Source organism: Nicotiana sylvestris, chromosome 7 (assembly GCF_000393655.2).
Source record: "Nicotiana sylvestris chromosome 7, ASM39365v2, whole genome shotgun sequence".
In the NCBI taxonomy this organism is placed as follows: Eukaryota; Viridiplantae; Streptophyta; class Magnoliopsida; order Solanales; family Solanaceae; genus Nicotiana; species Nicotiana sylvestris.
Genome location: NC_091063.1, coordinates 42,289,772 through 42,307,283, shown reverse-complemented (window position 1 = coordinate 42,307,283; position 17,512 = coordinate 42,289,772). Strand labels below are relative to the sequence as shown.

General features: G+C 40.2%; 2 protein-coding genes across 2 annotated transcripts; both read right to left on the bottom strand.

Annotated features, from left to right (window-relative positions):
- Positions 1 to 573: 573 nt before the first annotated feature.
- Positions 574 to 1,194, bottom strand: LOC138873046 (uncharacterized). Its single transcript, XM_070151477.1, has one exon. The coding sequence runs from the start codon at positions 1,192 to 1,194 to the stop codon at positions 574 to 576; it is 621 nt and encodes a 206-aa protein (XP_070007578.1).
- Positions 1,195 to 3,404: 2,210 nt separating this feature from the next.
- LOC138873044 (uncharacterized) lies at positions 3,405 to 5,166 on the bottom strand. The gene is made up of 5 exons (XM_070151476.1): positions 4,697 to 5,166; positions 4,241 to 4,641; positions 3,959 to 4,117; positions 3,584 to 3,910; positions 3,405 to 3,502 (listed from the first exon to the last, which is right to left on the bottom strand). The coding sequence occupies exons 1-5, from the start codon at positions 5,164 to 5,166 to the stop codon at positions 3,405 to 3,407; spliced, it is 1,455 nt and encodes a 484-aa protein (XP_070007577.1).
- Between the last annotated feature and the right edge of the window lie 12,346 nt (positions 5,167 to 17,512).

Below are 17,512 nucleotides of genomic sequence, written 5' to 3'. Positions count from 1 at the left end.
TAGGTCCTTGAACCTCTTAAGTTTTCTTAGCACTACTCACTTTTCCAAGGGACTCAAAATTTTGGCTAACTCCCTTTTCAAAAATTTCGGCAGAGTTTCCCTTGTAAATTGGACTACCCAAATAAATATCCCTATCACAAATACCACAACTACATCAACAACAACTAAATATACCATAACAGGCCATTCATAGGCACCATACAACAACAACAACAACAACAACCCAGTATAATCTCACTTAGTGGGGTCTGGGGAGGGTAGTGTGTACGCAGACCTTACCCCTACCCTAGGGTAGAGAGACTATTTCCAAATAGACCCCCGGTATCCTTCCCTCCAAGAACATCCCACAATTAATTACTCACACTCCGGCAAGGAGGTACCACAATAACTAATAAGAATCTAAAGCACAACACTTTAGCAAAAGTAAATCACTTTAATGAATTAAATATACTCCGGCATAAACTAAATCACTACAACAACAAAATATAATATAGGAAGGACATAAACACTTGCTAACTTGTATTTAATATATGAAATATAAATGTCAAGCCAAACCTAGGTTCACATACCTTGTTACTCAAATAAATAAGGATACTTCTTCCTCATATCTTCCTCGACCTCCCACGTAGCTTCTTTTGAATCATGATTACTCCACAAAACTTTTACTAATGCTATATCTTTTGTTCTCAACTTTCTTACTTGTCTATCGAGAATTTCTATAGGTACCTCTTCATAAGTCAAACCTTCTTTAATTTCTAGGGTATCGGCAGGTATTATATGCGACTCATCATGAATGTACTTTCTAAGCATAGACACATGAAAGACAGGATGAACAGAGGACAACTCAACAAGTAGCGCTAGCTTATAAGCCACATTTCCTTTCTTTTCTAGAATTTCATAAGGTCCGTTAAATCTAGGGCTAAGTTTCCCTTTCTTACCAAACCTCATAACTCCTTTCATTGGTGAAACTTTCAAAAATACCTTATCACCAACCATGAACTCTAACTCACGATGGCTCTTGTCAGAATATGACTTTTGACGACTCTGAGCCGCTTTAAGTCTTTCTCTAATTAGTTGAACTTTCTCCAAGGCCTCACAAACAAACTCTAGACCAATCAACGGAACCTCTGCTGGTTCAAACCAACCCACTGGAGACCTACATCTCCGCCCATACAACGCTTCATAAGGAGCCATGCCAATGCTGGCCTGATAGCTATTATTTTAAGCAAATTCTATAAGTGGAAAGTGATCATCCCAATTACCTCCAAAATCTATAACACACACATGCAACATATCTTCGAGAGTCTGAATGGTCCTTTCTGCCTAGCCATCGGTCTGTGGATGAAAAGCGGTGCATAAATTAACCTTGGTACCTAATCTTTTCAGAAATGCCTGCCAAAATTCACTGTGAACTGAGGGCCTCTATCAGATATGATTGAAACTGGAGTACCATGCAATCAGACTATTTCTTTAATGTACAACTGCGCATACTGCTCTGCGGAATCTGTCGTCTTTACTAGTAGGAAATGCGCGGACTTTGTCAGTCGGTCTACAATAACCCAAATTGAATCATGTTTATGGTATGTGCGAGGTAGACCTACTATGAAATCCATATTAATCATCTCCCACTTCCACTGTGGTATCTCTATATCTTTAGCTAGGCCACCAGGCCTCTGCTGCTCGGCTTTGACTTGCTGGCAAATTAAACATTTAGCCACATGATCTGCTACTTGTTTCTTCATGCCTTTCCACCAATACAACTCTTTCAAATCTAGATACATTTTGGTAGCACCTGGGTGGATAGAGTACCTCGAACTATGAGCTTCCTTTATTATGGCCTTCCTAAGACCATCTACATCAGGCACACATAACCGGTCATTCAACTTCAAAACTCCGTCACTTCCTAAAGTGAAAGCAGTGATTTCTTTGCTTTTGACTCCTTCTTTTAATTTCACTAAGTACGGATCTTCGTCTTGCTTAGCCTTAACATGCGCAACAAGGGAGGATTGCGCTAGGGCATAAGCTTATATCTCCTTCTTCGGTCTTATCCAATCTAACTCCATCATTTTCTAGTTTTTGAATTTCTCAACCTAAAGATCGCCTTTGTACTGCAAGATGGGCTAAGACACCTATTGACTTCCTACTAAGTGCATCTGTTACCACATTAGCTTTGCCCGGGTGATAAAGGATATTGATGTCATAATCTTTCAAAAGCTCGAGCCACCTTCTCTGTCTCAAATTTAGTTCTTTTTGCTTGAAAATGTACTGGAGGCTTTTGTGATCTGTAAACACTTCAGAATGCTCGCCATAAAGGTAATGTCGCCATATTTTTAATGCAAACACCACTGCTGCAAGCTCCAAGTCGTGTGTGGGGTAGTTCTTTTCATGATTCTTTAACTGCCTAGAAGCATAAGCAATAACTTTTCCATTTTACATAAGAACACAACCAAGGCCCACTCTGGAGGCATCACAATACACTGTGAACCCACCCGAACTTGTCGGCAAGGTTAACACAGGTGTAGTGGTCAACCTCTTCTTTAACTCTTGAAAACTCTGCTCACGAGCGTCTGGCCATTGGAACTTAACTGCTTTCTGAGTCAACTTAGTTAATGGAGCTGCAAGTGAGGAAAACCCCTCTACAAACCTTCTATAGTAGCCAGCTAACCCCAAGAAACTCCTAATTTCGATTGGCGTTATTGGCCTAGGCCAGTTCTTGACTGCTTCTGTCTTCTGAGGGTCTACTTTTATTCCTTCACTATATACCACGTGGTCTAAGAATGCCACTGACTGCAACCAGAACTCACATTTTGAAAACTTGGCATAAAGCTCATTCTTCTTCAAGGTCTGCAAGGCTATTCTGAGGTGTTCTGCATGATCTTCCTTGCTCTTAGAGTACACCAAAATATCGTCTATAAACACAATAATAAAGGTATCCAGGAATGGATTGAAAACTCTGTTCATGAGGTGCATGAATGCAGTTGGAGCATTTGTCAACCCGAAGGACATCACTAGAAATTCATAGTGCCCATAGCGAGTTCTAAAGGCTATTTTAGATATATCCTCTTTTCTGATTCTCAACTGATGGTACCCTAACCTCAAGTATATTTTTGAAAAGTACTTTGCACCCTGAAGTTGATCAAATAAATCATCAATTCTTGGCAGTGGGTACTTGTTCTTAATGGTAACTTTATTCAATTGCCGATAGTCGACACACATTCTGAGAGGCCCATCTTTCTTCTTGACAAACAGGACCGGGGCACCCCATGGTGAAACACTCGGTCTGATGAAGCCCTTGTCAAGAAGGTCTTTCAACTGTTCTCTCAACTCATTAAGTTCTACTGGAGCCATCCTATAAGGAGGTATAGATATGGGCTGCGTGCCTGGCATGAGATCAATGCCGAAGTCTAGATTCTTTGGGGAGGAAGTCCGGGAAGGTCATCTGGGAAAACTTCTGGAAATTCTCTAACAACTGGCACTGACTGAAAAGCTGGTGGTTCTGATTCTGGATTAATAATGTGAGCCAAATAGGCGAGACACCCCTTACCGATCATTCGTTGTGCCTTAAGGTAAGAAATAAACTTACCTACAAGCGATGTTGAACTACCCTTCCACTCTAAGACTTCTTCATTTGGAAATTGGAACCTGACTATCTTGGTATGACAATCTAATATGGCATAGCAGGAAGACAACCAATCCATACCCATGATCACATCAAAATCCACCATTTTTAACTCTATGAGATCGGCTTTGGTGTTGCGACCTTGGACTGAAACTATACAACCTCTAAAGGCTCTAGTGACTTTCACTGACTCGCCAACTGGAGTAGATACTAGGAATGGCTCACTAAGTTGTTCAGGTTCTAGTCCGAGGTTAATTGCAAAGTATGGAGTCACATATGAAAACGTTGACCCTGAATCCATTATGGCATAAGCATTATGTCAGCAGATTAAAACTATACCTGTAATAACTTCTGCAAATGCCTCTGCACTCTGACGATCAAGTGTAGCAAACAAACGGGGTTGTCTCCCTCCCTGAGTAACTCGATCTGCACCTCTGCTTGCCCCATACCCGATCTGATTATGAGAACCACGAGCCAGAGGTGGTGCAACTGCATTAGCTGAGGAACTAGAAGGACGAGTTGATCCACCACTGAAATTACGTCGCTACTTTGGGCAGTTGGCCTTTATATGACCAATGTCTCCACAATGATAGCAACCATGAAACCCAAGCTTGCACTGACCTGAATGTTGTCGTTTACATTTTCCACAAAGACCTTGTTGGTGTGAATGTTGCTCAGCATGACTCTGGCTATGTGAGGATGGTGTCCTAAAATTCTGATTCTGGCGAGACTGATTTTTATAACTCTGGGTACGTCTGAAGGAAGACCCACCACCTGACTGATGACTGGACTGAGCTGGTGCTAATGACTCCTTATTAGAGGAATCCCTTCCACCTCCGCTGGATGTACCATTAAACCTGCCTACTATCTGGGCTTTCTTGTTATGCTCTTTTTCTTTTCTCCTTTGTTGTCTGTCTTTTTCTAAGTGCTTGGAGAACCCTACAACAGAGGAGAAAGATGTCATTCCTACCGCTGCAGCTGATGTCGTATCCTTAATGTGGTAAGCCAAACCGCCAACAAACCTGCGAATCTTTGCTTTTTTTTGTCTTAACCATGTGAAGAGCATGTTTAGCTAACCTTATAAATTCCATGTAGTACTCTAGCACACTTTTATTCCCTTGCTTGAGCTGTTCGAACTTTGTAGCCTTAGCTTCCCTATCCTCTTCCGGGATAAAGTTAGCCATGAAGGCCTCTTCAAATTCTTCCCAAGTAGGCGAACCATCATTTTCATCTCTTTCCTTCTCCCACATCTCAAACCAAGCGCCAACCACATCTCTAAGCTGGTAAGCAGCCAGCTCTACAGCTTCATCATCAAATGTTTTCATTACTCGAAGGGCTTTCTTCACACCCTCCAGCCACAACATTGGATTTTCGTCAACTATAGAACCATGGAACACTGGAGGACTCAACTTCAAAAATTCATTCACTTTTGAGGACTCAGAATTGTTCTGTCTATTTGATTGAGGTGAAATCTCATCTCTTCTCTCGTTCTGGTTGGCCATGAAGGCTTTAAACATCTCCATAGCACTGTTGACTGCATTAAACATCTGACTCACCTCTGGAGATATAGTTGTCTGAGCCGGAGCTGCTGTTGGGGGCGCTACTGGATCTTGAGGTACTGGATCATCATGCTCCACCCCTTCTTCATGTTCAACCCGGGTACTTGAACCCCATTTGTAGTTTTACCCTTCCTTTTCTGAGTTGAAGCCTTTTTAGTTCTGCCTTGAGCCACAATAGTAGCAATAGTTTCTGAGCATAATCCTGTGTGTCGGTGTCAGAGTTGCGAGTACGAGCCATTTCTGCGAGTTTTGGAGAAACGAATACATTAGATAATTTCTTAGAGGTAGGATCTACTGCACGATCTAAAGTATGAGAAAAATAAGACTTTTCCTAAATGTTGGTAGCCTCCTATTTATAAGTATGGCGCGCATCATACACATAAACAAGACTCTACTAACACAGCTTTATAGACCCCTAGGACTCCATAAACCTAAGGCTCTGATACCAAGTTTGTCACGACCCATTTTCTGAACAAGCCGGGACCGGCACTCGATCACTAAACATGACCGAGCGAACCATCTCTGCTTATCAAATCTATTATAACTCCAAACTTTATATGCAACAAGGCAATACTCTAACCAAATACTTTTGATTAATTTAAACATTTAAATAAATTAACTCCAAAACTTTATTTATAGTAACCAATGAAATACTGCTAAGTTATTATCAAAAACATCTGAATCTTAACCCAACGACTATGTCTATGAAGCCTCTACTAATAAACTGACGCACTGCTCAGGACATGAGATTTCCTGGCCAGTTCTCTAAGTAATAAAGAAATAACTAAATAAAGATGACTCTAAAGAATACTCCACGAACAAAAGCGGAGCTCACCAATAGCACTGGAAGAGAAGGAAGTCCTAACTCGTAGCCTGCTCGCCTGCAAATCTAGTTCCTACGTTGTACCGCAGACCAACGTAGGTTCCCAAAAGAGAATGTCAGTACCATCCATTGTACTCAGTGAGTCTCAACACAGGGGGCGAGACTTTAATAATATATACATTACGAGCAAAGGTTCTAAATGCATGTAAAACATAAAGCTTATAAGAATAATTCTATATAATTGCATAATAGCGGTTTATGAATATTCTAAAAGAAATTCTTTTCTTTTTCTTTCTTATAAAAAAAAATACTTCACTTTATACTTTGGGAGTTCCAACTATCCTGACCTGTTTCTGTCTTAGTCACCGCGTGATCGGCACGGGTTCGATCCCAACCTGATCGAATAGGCCCAATCCACGAGGTGCCACGCGCCTCATGGTTCTCAGTGCTCATGAATCATACATTAGCTTAGCTAAGAAAATTATCAGCAATGAGATCCTCGGCTCGTGTGCTCCTTACTTTGGCACAAGTAGTTTCAGGAAGTCAACGTTTTTGGTCAGGATCCTCGGCCTGGACGATGACCCCTTCTCAGAATAAAGGATACTCCCAAAAAAAAAATCTTTTCTTTCTAAAACTTCTTCTTGTGACTTTTCAAGTCTAAATCTTTTCTTTTTTGGAACATCATGTACATGCTCATGCTGGTATCCTTAAATGTAAATCATGGGATAAGAATGAAATAAACATCTAAAAGTATTTCTAAACATTCTTGCTTCTTCATAAATTTTTAACATGAAAATAGCATATAAGATTAACATAAAAATCTGAAAATTTATGCACATATATCATAATAAATCATCTAAACGTTTGTTAGAACAATTCTAAGTTAATAGGTACTCACTCGCTCCAATTAAGTAAATATAAACTCTTTTAAGCAATTCATCAAACACCTTGTATGCGTGTTTTGTGAGTTAAACAACTTTAGTAAAGTGTTATATCAACTCACCTCAAAACTCCTTGAGCCAATACGTAGACCCCAGTCCAATTTATACCTGTCAAACAATTGATTCTACAACAACCAGTGCATTTTAATTAATTTCAAAGTTTCACACTTAAACATGAGATTTATTGTTATTGGTGATATAGAGGAAGAAAGGAATTACCTATTCAATTCTTACCTATTACAAATGTGGGGTAATTGATAATAGAGAAATTCACATACCTGAGTTTAAGAATTAGTGATTTGTAAAGAACCCTAGGATTTTTATTTTTTTTCCTTTCCTGCGTTCGCTGCATAAACAGAGCAGCGTTCTGTTTTTTTTGTGTGTTAGTATTCTGTTGCTTATTCTTTGGACCCTTTTGAGTTTTGACGTCAAAGGCAAGTCTTTAAATCCTTAAGCCTTTTTCTTTCATGCTTAAGCTTGTCCTCCAATTTTTTTGTTATTTGTTTTTTTTTGAATTAACTAATAATTAATGATACTCACTTTTAATAATTAATAATATTAAAATTATTAATATTTCCCTAATTGTATATCCAATTATTTAAGTGTATACACACACACACACACACACACACACACACACACACATATATATATATATATATATAATAATAATAGTAATAATAATAATTTAGTTCTATAATTAGCGTATCTTGAAACTTTTATAAATTTGAGGGGTGTTACATTTTACTTTTAAAGGAATCTACGAACATGATTCCCTTTCAAATTGTAGTAAATAAATTGAGAAATCATTGTTATAGTCAAAGTTGGCTGCTGATTGGAAGTCAACAGAATGGAAGATATTAAATGAAGCTCTTCTACTGAGCAAAGATTGAAAAAGAGATCCACTCTAATAGAAACTGATATATGGAGCCAAAATACAACTACAGATATCACTTTGGAATTCTGCATGATTTATTTTACTTCAACTGTTCACATTCACAACAAGGTCATATATCCCAAAAAGGCATTAAGTTTGCTGTTGGCTTCGTTTAGAAAGCAATGACTGCAGAATGGAGACTGCATTTTCCTGTTATTCTCTTCATTTATCTCACTTTCTTTTCTTCTCAGTTTGCTGTATCCAAACAGTACGCCGTGGAATTTCAATGTCAGTCTTTGGAATTCTACAGCCGGAGTTCCCACTTTCTGGATCAATAAGCCTTTTGTAAATCGTAATTATTCCACCACAGACTTCTCTGCCATTACCCCCATCCTTCTGAGTGGAAAAGATTCTGGCTCTCAGTTCCTCTGTGGCTTCGTCTGCAATTACGAAGTCACGGGATGCCTTCTTGGTACCCTCTTTGTGAGCACGTGATTTTTGTTTTACGAGACAATCGCTCCAAAAGAAATAAAATAATAACAAACGGCCCTGCTGTGCAATTTTTGGATTTTACATGGCACTTTGTTAATTATTTATGATTTTTGCCAATTTTTATTTTTTATCAAAACAAAATACAAAAAATATAGATGTCATGCGTAATTTGAACCGTAATCCGGTTTGTTAAATAGAAAATCATAAAAATCCGCATTTTTTGTCCTGATTTGTTTGCCTTGTTTAATTTTACCTACTTTTAACATTTTTTTTTTATGTATGCATGTAATAAATACATTAAGTGTTGATTAATGTTGTTTAGTTTTTAGTTTAATTAGGTTGTATGTTTAAAAAAATTTAGAAATAAAAAGAGGGGTTTGAAACTTGTTTCTAGTTAAGTTTGGGCCAATTCCCATTGCAAAATCTGAGGCCCAAACCCCACAACCCAACCCAAAACCTGTGCTTGCCCCGGTCCAGACCAGCCTACTTCAAAAACGCCCAAACGACGCCATTTTAACCTTGCCTGATCTGGGCCGTTGATCTCAGATTGATCAACGGCCAAGATCACTTCCTCATAACCCATGATGAACCCGACCCATTTCCTCCCGGACCAACCCAAACCCCCTTTAGATGAAACGACACCGTTTCTCCTAAGCCTTCAGATCCAAGCCATTGATTTCGATTGATCCGACGACTGAGATCAACCCACCCATTCCATATATAAGCCCTCTACCATACCCTGCCCCCCTATCCAAGACCCCACCTTCGTCCTCATCCCATTCCCCTCCAAACCCTAAGCCGCCCCTGTATTCTTCACCATGAAAGCCGGCGGCATGAACGCCGGTGGCCTTCACCTTAACACCATAGGACCATCTCACCCCCTGAACATGGACCTGTAGACCGTTTAGTTCGAATCATCCTCCAGGTCCTCGAATCTTCATTTGAAGATTCGAGCAAAAACTCGATCTACACCGATCTGCCCTAGATTCATACCAGACAATCCCCGGACCCCCCTCGTGACTAAACCATGCTTGGTTTGGTCCGAATCTAACCATGGAAGCCCAAGTTCCAAATCTACCTTCCACAAAACCTAAAAACCCCAAGCCTGGTCCGTGCCTGTTAAGCCAAGAGGTTAGGGTCTAATGGACCTTAATCGAAGTGTTTCTCATCTGAGAAACCCTTCGATTAAAGTCCGTTCAACCTTAAAAAGGGTCGGTTCAAACACAAGCTGATTTTCTGTTCCTTCTTTCAAAGTTTTAAGGTAAGTTTTGTTTTCTCTTTATTTTATTTTTTTAGTCCATGTGTTGTTTAAAAGGCTGTTCATGTTTTGTGAAATTTGTGTTTTTGAATTTTACCAACTGTGTCCTTTCCACCTTGCCTGAACTTCGGTGTTTGATTGAGTCCTTCTTCTACTTGTTCTGATAATGTGTATGTATGTATGTGTTGTGCAATTAGCTGAATTTCAAATTTGAACTGATTAACTGATTCCTCGAGTACAATTCTGCTTAGTCAGTACAATTCAAATCATGTGCTTGATACTGTTAAATGTCTGATTTTGGCTTACGATTGTACATGTTATGATTAATATAGTCGAGTCGACATGTGTCGTCAATTAGTTTTAACTGTCTAAACAATAACCAATCGATTTGCTTCTGGACACATTTGCTTGAATCAATTAGGAACTGAGTTTGTTTACTTATAGTTGTTATTTTGAATCAAAAATGTAAAAGGATTGTTTTGTTTAGTTACAGTTCTGAATTGGAGGGCATGTGCACTTGTGCACAACATGTGCACTTATGCACCACATGTGCATTATGCACAACCTGTGTCCTGCATAAAGGTTTTTATTAAGTCTAAAGTAATTTGACAGCACATGCTGTCAGATTACATTCTGCTGCCCATATTCTGCTTTAAGTTTCAGAAATAATAAACATTACTAAAAAGGTAAGCCTGCCAAGGGAATATCATGGGGGTTTGTTTTTATTTATTAAGTAGAAACTGAAAAGAAAGGCAGCACATGGGAGGGTGTTCTGATTGTCCAAAGAGGCTGTTAAGGGTTTGATTTTAGGCATATAAAAGGGGATAGAAAAGATTAGGGAGAGGGGGAGATAGACCCAAGAGGAGGAGAGCAAAAATATATACACATACACACATAAGTCAGGCATACAGACTTTAAGATAGACATAGATACACACACACGGACAGAGAAAGAGAAAATACACATAGAAAAATTTAGTTTTGGAGATTGAGGGTTGCAGTTCTGAAAAGCAGAAAACTGGAAAGAACTTTGTTTGATAACACAGACAGACAAAACTATAAATTGCATTCTTCTTGCTGTCTTGATTTCAATGGTCTTGACCTGTTTGTCCAATACATGATTTCTTCTAAATCCAACTGAGTCTGCTGGTTGTTTGTTGGTTCACTCTGGGATTTGGTCTAGCTGGGATTTTGGTTCTACTCCAATTATTTTGTTTTGTTGTTGCTGCTGCTATTCTGCTATCTGCTGCCGCTGACTCTTCTGCTTCACTTCTTCTTTGCATTTCAGCATTCAGGTACACATTTCGAGTCCCATTTTTGGTGTTAACTGTAACAGTTCGAAAGCATGAAGTGAAAGGAGTTTGAAGAAATTTAGATGTCTGTTTTGTAATGCTCATGGTATATTGACTTCTTTTGTATAAATTGATTAGTGCGTAATTCAGTAGCGAAAGATTAGTTAGTTAATACTTAATCAAGTTTTAGCCTCTTGCATCTTAGTTTATAGTTGTTTGTTAGTACAAGATGTAATGGTACAATACGTAGAATGTATGGATAATTGGTATAGAAGTTTCGACTGGATTCCCGTTTAACTATAATGACATGCATACGATAGAATATTTCCACCTTACACAATAATGTTCTGTGTTATTTTAGTTCTTTTATCAGGACCGCTAGGCAATATATAGGAGCACGTTCGAATCCCCATTAGTAATAATGCCTAGCGTTCAATTTCCTTAATCTAGCCTAAATAAGTCTAGTTAAGTTCGATTCGAGAAATGTTTGGATACAAGTATAGCATTCTGTCAATCTCGCACGTTTCACAAGGTACGACGCCTCTTCACTTTGTAAACAATTAAACAGAAATTAATAAGAATCCGTTTTAGGCCAAAGCATATAATTAAATTAGCATGTATCTTTTTCCTTCTCGTTTTAAAGACAAATGCATTAGAAATGTAGCCACTGTAGGATATCCTTTCTAAAATAGAGACGAGCCTCGCCAAATAAAAATGCGAAATTGAGGGGCCCTCAACAACTAAACATAATAAATATTTAGAATTCAGGACAGGCCGTTTAGTAAACTTCATGGCCTTTCCCAAAAGTAACAATACACTAGTTGCTTTAGGAGCACCTTTAATAATTTAACCTTCTTAAACACGGGTGCACATTGATGTGACCCAAATCCAAGTCTCAACGGAGTCAAAATGTGTTGACGACCACGGGTGCATTGATTGTGACGTGGTTCGAGATGCATTTTCACGACGTTGCAATTCTATAAAAATAAATGATAATAATAAAAGTGGTTTTAAACTTAATAAAAGCACATAAGTCACAACATGTATTTAAATCCGATATTTAGCCATTATAACAATTTAAGCGACCGTGCTAGAACCACAGGATTCGAGGGTGCCTAACACCTTCCCTCGGGTCAACAGAATTCCTTACTTAGAATTTCTGGTTCGCAGACTTCATTTGGAAAAGTCGAAAATTTCCTCGATTTGGGATTCAAGATAAACCGGTGACTTGGGACACCAAAAGCCAAACCTTTCCCAAGTGGCGACTCTGAATTAAATAAATAATCCCATTTCGAATATTGTCACTTAAATTGGAAAAACTCCCCTCGCGCATTTATCCTTCGGGGCGGGCGCGCAAAAAGGAGGTGTGACAGCTCTGGCGACTCTGCTGGGGATTATAAACCCAGAACCACTGGTTCAGGGTTCAAGAATTCGAGCTTAGAATAATTGTTATATTTGGCTTTATTATCTGATCTTTATTACATGTTTTTGCATAACGTGCTAAATGTTGTCTTTTACCGCTTTGATATTATCTGAACTGTATATAAACTGTGCCGAAACCCTTCTCTTCTTACCTCCGGGGAGAAGCTCGCTGGTCGAGACTCCCTATTCTGTTAGTGTCAATACCTGAAATAAGAAAGAGGTCGGACAAGTTACAAAGCCGGACGATCTCGCGGGTCCCCGGTACGTAGCCCCCTCCTCGACTCGAGTTGTCCGCTCGGGTACACAGTCTAGAACAAATACCCAGGTTGTGAACCTAGTATAACGAAACTTCATGCCGGATCCCTAGTAGGAACGCTTATTTGCATCATGTTGCATTTGACTTAGGGGACTCAACACAGGGGTTGGGTCCGTCTAGGACTAGCAACCTGAAATGAAAAGACCATCCTGCTACATCCTATTTGTTTTGCGCATTTATTTGCTTCAGTTCCGCATGCCGACCGGTTTCTAAAAATAAAAGGAAAAAATAGCAGCGTAGGGAGATATTTACTTCTTTTGGAAAAACCAATGTCCGAGTAGTGTCGAAACCTCGCCGGAATTTCTTCTAAAAAATATATATAAAAAAAAATTGTCTTCTAGTTTGATTTTTTTTTTTTTTTTAAAATATATAAAAGTTTTCTTTTTATCACTTTCAAAATAAAAAAAAGAGAAGGTATTTATTTAAAAGTAAAAAAAAACGGAAAATTCATAATTCAAAAAAAAATGTTGTTTCTTTCGTAGTACACCTTTTATAAATTCAGACTAATAGTCCAAATATTTCCTAAAAAAATATTTTCTTTAGTCTTTATCTCTTTTCAAAAGAAAAAAAATATAATAAAAATATATATTCTTGTTTTCTAGGTTGATTTGATTTTCTCTATTCACGATATCCCGAACTACGCCGGTTTGATTCTCACCGGATGGTGAGATACGTAGGCAACCCTCGTCGGGTTCAACTTCATTTTTGCTAAAATAGCCAAAATCAATAAATAAATAAAAAAAAAGAAAAAAAAGGAAAAAGATGTGTCAAATTTTAAAAGAGTCATAAATAAGTCAAGTGATGCTGTTTTGTCATAAATAGCCGAATGTTCCCGAAAAGGGACGCCGGAAGGCTGACTTTGCATAAACAACCACCTTTGGGTCTTGTTTAGCATTTTTGTCCAGTTGACCCACACAGCCTTAAAATCTTCGTCCCCGAAGTGTTTAAAGGCTGTGTTCAAAACTTGATCCCCTCTGTAAAATATTTTTGAGTCAAGTCATTTTTGTTAAAATCACCTTAATAAATGTGCAGGATGAGCACGATGCAAAATGAACATTTTTCAATAATGACCAAAATCCCTGTCAAGTTACGGCTATGGTGGAATGATCTAGGTGTTGAAGGACAAAATGAGGTCAAGAAATATCTGAAAGGTCTCGTGGGTTTGTTGGAAATCCAGCCTCGGGGAGATATCATAAGAGCTTTGGTTACCTACTGGGACCCGGCGCACAATGTTTTCCATTTCTCTGATTTTGAACTCACCCCGACTTTGGAAGAAATGGCCGGGTACATCGGGAATGCTGAACTTCCGTTGAGGCAAAAATACTTGGTCGCCCCAAGAGTTGTCACGGTACATCGGTTCCTAGATTCATTGAAGATACCCAGAACGGTCCACAACCCGGATCTGGCAGCCGGATTTTGTACTCCATGCTTCATATATGATAGGTACGGTCATGAGGGGGGATTCAATAATCCAATCAACAAACTGTGCAGCAAAGGTGTTCGTCAGAAGTGGGACAAACACAGACGGGTAGCTTTCATGATGATGTTCCTGGGCCTTCTGGTATTTCCAAGGAAAGACGGAAACATTGATTTGAAGATATCCGGGGTCGTCAGCACTTTACTCACACAAAATGACAGTACTCTCGCACCTATGGTGGTATCTGACATCTTTCGAGCTCTTACAGCTTGTAAAGCTGGGGGAAATTTCTTCGAAGGTTGTAACTTGCTCCTACAAATATGGATGACCGAGCACCTCTGCCATCATTCCGAGATTTTGAGCCATGGTTCCCCGGAAAAGACTTGCATAGAAGAATTTTACACGAGAACCAAAGAGATCAGTTTGCCCAAAGGAGTCCTGGCATGGACCTCGTTCTTTCAAGCTCTTACTGCCAGCCAAATACAATGGACGCTAGGATGGTTGCCTGTTGATGAGATCCTATATATGTCGGCAGCTAAAACTCATTTCTTACTGATGGGGCTTAAGAGCATTCAACCTTACGCACCCTGCCGAGTTTTGAGACAGTTCGGAAGATGCCAGACAGTACCTCATGAGGAAGATCTTAGCACTCAAGCAGTTGAGATAAGTCCTAACGGACAATTCCCAGAAGCAAAGATTCGCCAAATCTGGAGTGAGTGTCAATATTTGAAATCAGATACTTGCGTGCGGGATCGAGCCAAAGGAGAGACGGCGCCAGGTTACCTTGCATGGTATAGAAGGGAACTTGAGCATGAAAGGCCAGCTAAGAGACCCCACATCCGGAATTTCACCGAATCATCGCAAAGGCAGTGGGATTGGTTAGCAAAGGAAAGAGGCTATTGCGCCGAAATCAGCAGGTTAAAGCGACAAGTGGAAAGCCTAAAATATGATCACAACGTGCAAGTTGCTACCAATCTGGGAGAACGAAATAGGTTGATTCAGGAAAATGAAATGCTCAAAGCCCAGATCAAACAGACAAGGATAGATGCGGACAAGCAGCCAAGGCGTCGAGCAGATGAGCAGTTGATAAAAAGGCTAAAAGGCAAAGTCAGGGAATGGCAAGAGGATTTAGAGAAATCTAAAAACATCATAGCAGAGCTCAGGGCACAATGGGATACAAGAGCAGATAAGCATCGCCGACACTTGAATCAATTGGAAGGCGATCACGAGAAAACTGTTGCTAAAATAAAGAGAGAGATGGCTACACTTGAGATCAAAGCAGCTAATCAGGCCCATGATTTCCAAATTGAGAGCAGATACTGGTACGATTCGTTGGCCCAGATGAAGTTAGAAGTACAACAACTAAAACATCAGCATATACAGGATGCTCAGATGTTCAAGATATGTAGCGATCAGATAAAACGCCTACTCATAGAGAAGAAGCAAACCAGAGATAGGATCAAGGCCATTGCACATGCCATCACCCGACGATGCCTACGATGTGAGAACATGACCAGCGTTACCGTCCTCTCGGTAGTAATGAGCTATGTCAAGCAGACCATGCATGAGTTGGAGCAACTTGAGAAGGATCTCACACCTAGGACCGCGGCGAGGCCGAACGATGCCCCGCGGACACAAATTGTCAAAACCATAATGTACTCATAAGTCGAGTCTGTATCTTAGCATCTGTTGCTTGTTTTTCCCATCAGTTTGTTTAGTCTAGGATGAGTCTAGGTTTATTTTTAAAGTTTGCTCTTTCTTTTGCAAAATGTAGTTTTGTAATAGACTGTTTCGACAATAAAAGGTGTGTTTCTTTCATTTGTGTTTCGAACTACGTAATGATCTGATTCACGTAGGCATCGTGATACGTAGGCAATCCTCATCGGATCCGGTCGCATTTTTACCGCAAAATAAAAACATAAAAGAAAAAAAAAGAAAATAATAAGAAAAGGGAAGCCTAAAAAAGGAATGCCGGAATGACGCATGCTTTCGTCGCAACCATGTAGAATTCACTTAACTGTATAGGTGCATCATGCTCAACGTGAGGTTGCCTATCTGTTATCTTGTTTCAAATTAACCGTGCGTTTGTCGTTGAGTATATTCAGGGTTTTTGGAAAAGACGGTTGGTTTGGTGAAAGTCTGGCCTCGCACTCATACTTCACGAGGTCAAGGAGAAGTGTTCAACTACCTGTTGTTAGGACCAGAAGCAGTACTCACACTTACTTCACCAGGTCAAAAGGAAGTGTGGAAATGTCTTCAGAAATTCCGTTGCAAACAATCCCTGTTTCCGAGGAGAGCTCGATCTCAGCCGTCCTCACACCTGAATCCACAACTGCGGAGGAAAATAGAATCCTACGGCTCCGCATGTTGGAAATGCTGGACGACTGGAATAATGGGAAAGAGCCGCCAAGTGTCATTCCCGGATTCCCTGAATTATTCTCCAGGTCAAGTGGGACTTCTAATGTCCCCATAAATTATCCTGCTACCCTATTAGGGTACCCATCCTTCTCTGCTGGATCGCCTTCTGAGCCTCATCCCCGAATGTCAGCCACCGATGCAAGCATGAACATCTTTACTGCACCGCCTTGCCCGATTACGGCACAGCCTGCCACATACAAGCCGAGTTTTGACTCATCCTCTTTTACATTCCAAGCACCATCGTTCTCAATGGAACCAACTAGGTTCGCTACCAGCACTAATCCTCTACCGCCTCAGTGCGAGCTTGCACCCGGGCAGGATCAGAACCCCAGAATTGCAGAACAAAATGAGATTGCCAAGAGAATGAGAAGCCTTGAACAAAGTTTGAAGAATATGCAAGGATTGAGCGGACAGAAGAGCGTCTCTTACGCCGACCTATGCATGTTCCCTCACGTGCACCTGCCAGCGGGTTTCAAGACCCCAAAGTTCGAGAAATACGATGGGCACGGTGACCCCATTGCACATCTTAAGAAATACTGCAACCAATTGCGGGGAGCCGGCGGAAAAGAAGAACTGCTAATGGCATATTTTGGGGAAAGTCTAGTAGGGATAGCCTCGGAATGGTATATGGACCAGGAAATGTCCCGATGGCATATATGGGATGATCTCGCCAGAGATTTTGTGAAACAATTCCAGTATAACATCGACATTGCACCAGACCGAAATTCTCTGTCGAATTTGAAGAAGAAACCTTCAGAAAGCTTCAGAGAATATGCTATTAAGTGGCGTGAACAGGCGTCAAGAGTGAAGCCTCCCATGGATGAAGTGGAAATGGTCACTACCTTTCTCCAGGCTCAAGAGTCTGACTATTTCCAAAACATGATGTCAGCCATGGGTAAGCCATTCGCGGAAGCGATCAAGATTGGAGAGATGGTGGAAAATGGTCTGAAAACAGGTAGGATTCTAAGTCAAGCAGCCATAAGGGCGACCTCCCAAGCCGTCCAAAGCGGGTCCGGAGGAATGACAAGAGGGAAGAAGAAGGAAGAAACGACCATGGCAGCCTCGGAAGCAAGGGAGTA

Excerpts from the sequence above, each read along its gene's own strand:
- LOC138873044 (XM_070151476.1), bottom strand. The coding sequence starts at position 5,166 with ATGTTTAATGCAGTCAACAGTGCTATGGAGATGTTTAAAGCCTTCATG. Across the intron at positions 4,642-4,696 it reads TACTACATGGAATTTATAAG|GTTTGTTGGCGGTTTGGCTT; the intron begins GTTAGCTAAACA and ends AAAGATTCGCAG. Across the intron at positions 3,911-3,958 it reads ATTTGCAGAAGTTATTACAG|GGTCAACGTTTTCATATGTG; the intron begins GTATAGTTTTAA and ends TAATGGATTCAG.
- LOC138873046 (XM_070151477.1), bottom strand. The coding sequence starts at position 1,194 with ATGGCTCCTTATGAAGCGTTGTATGGGCGGAGATGTAGGTCTCCAGTG.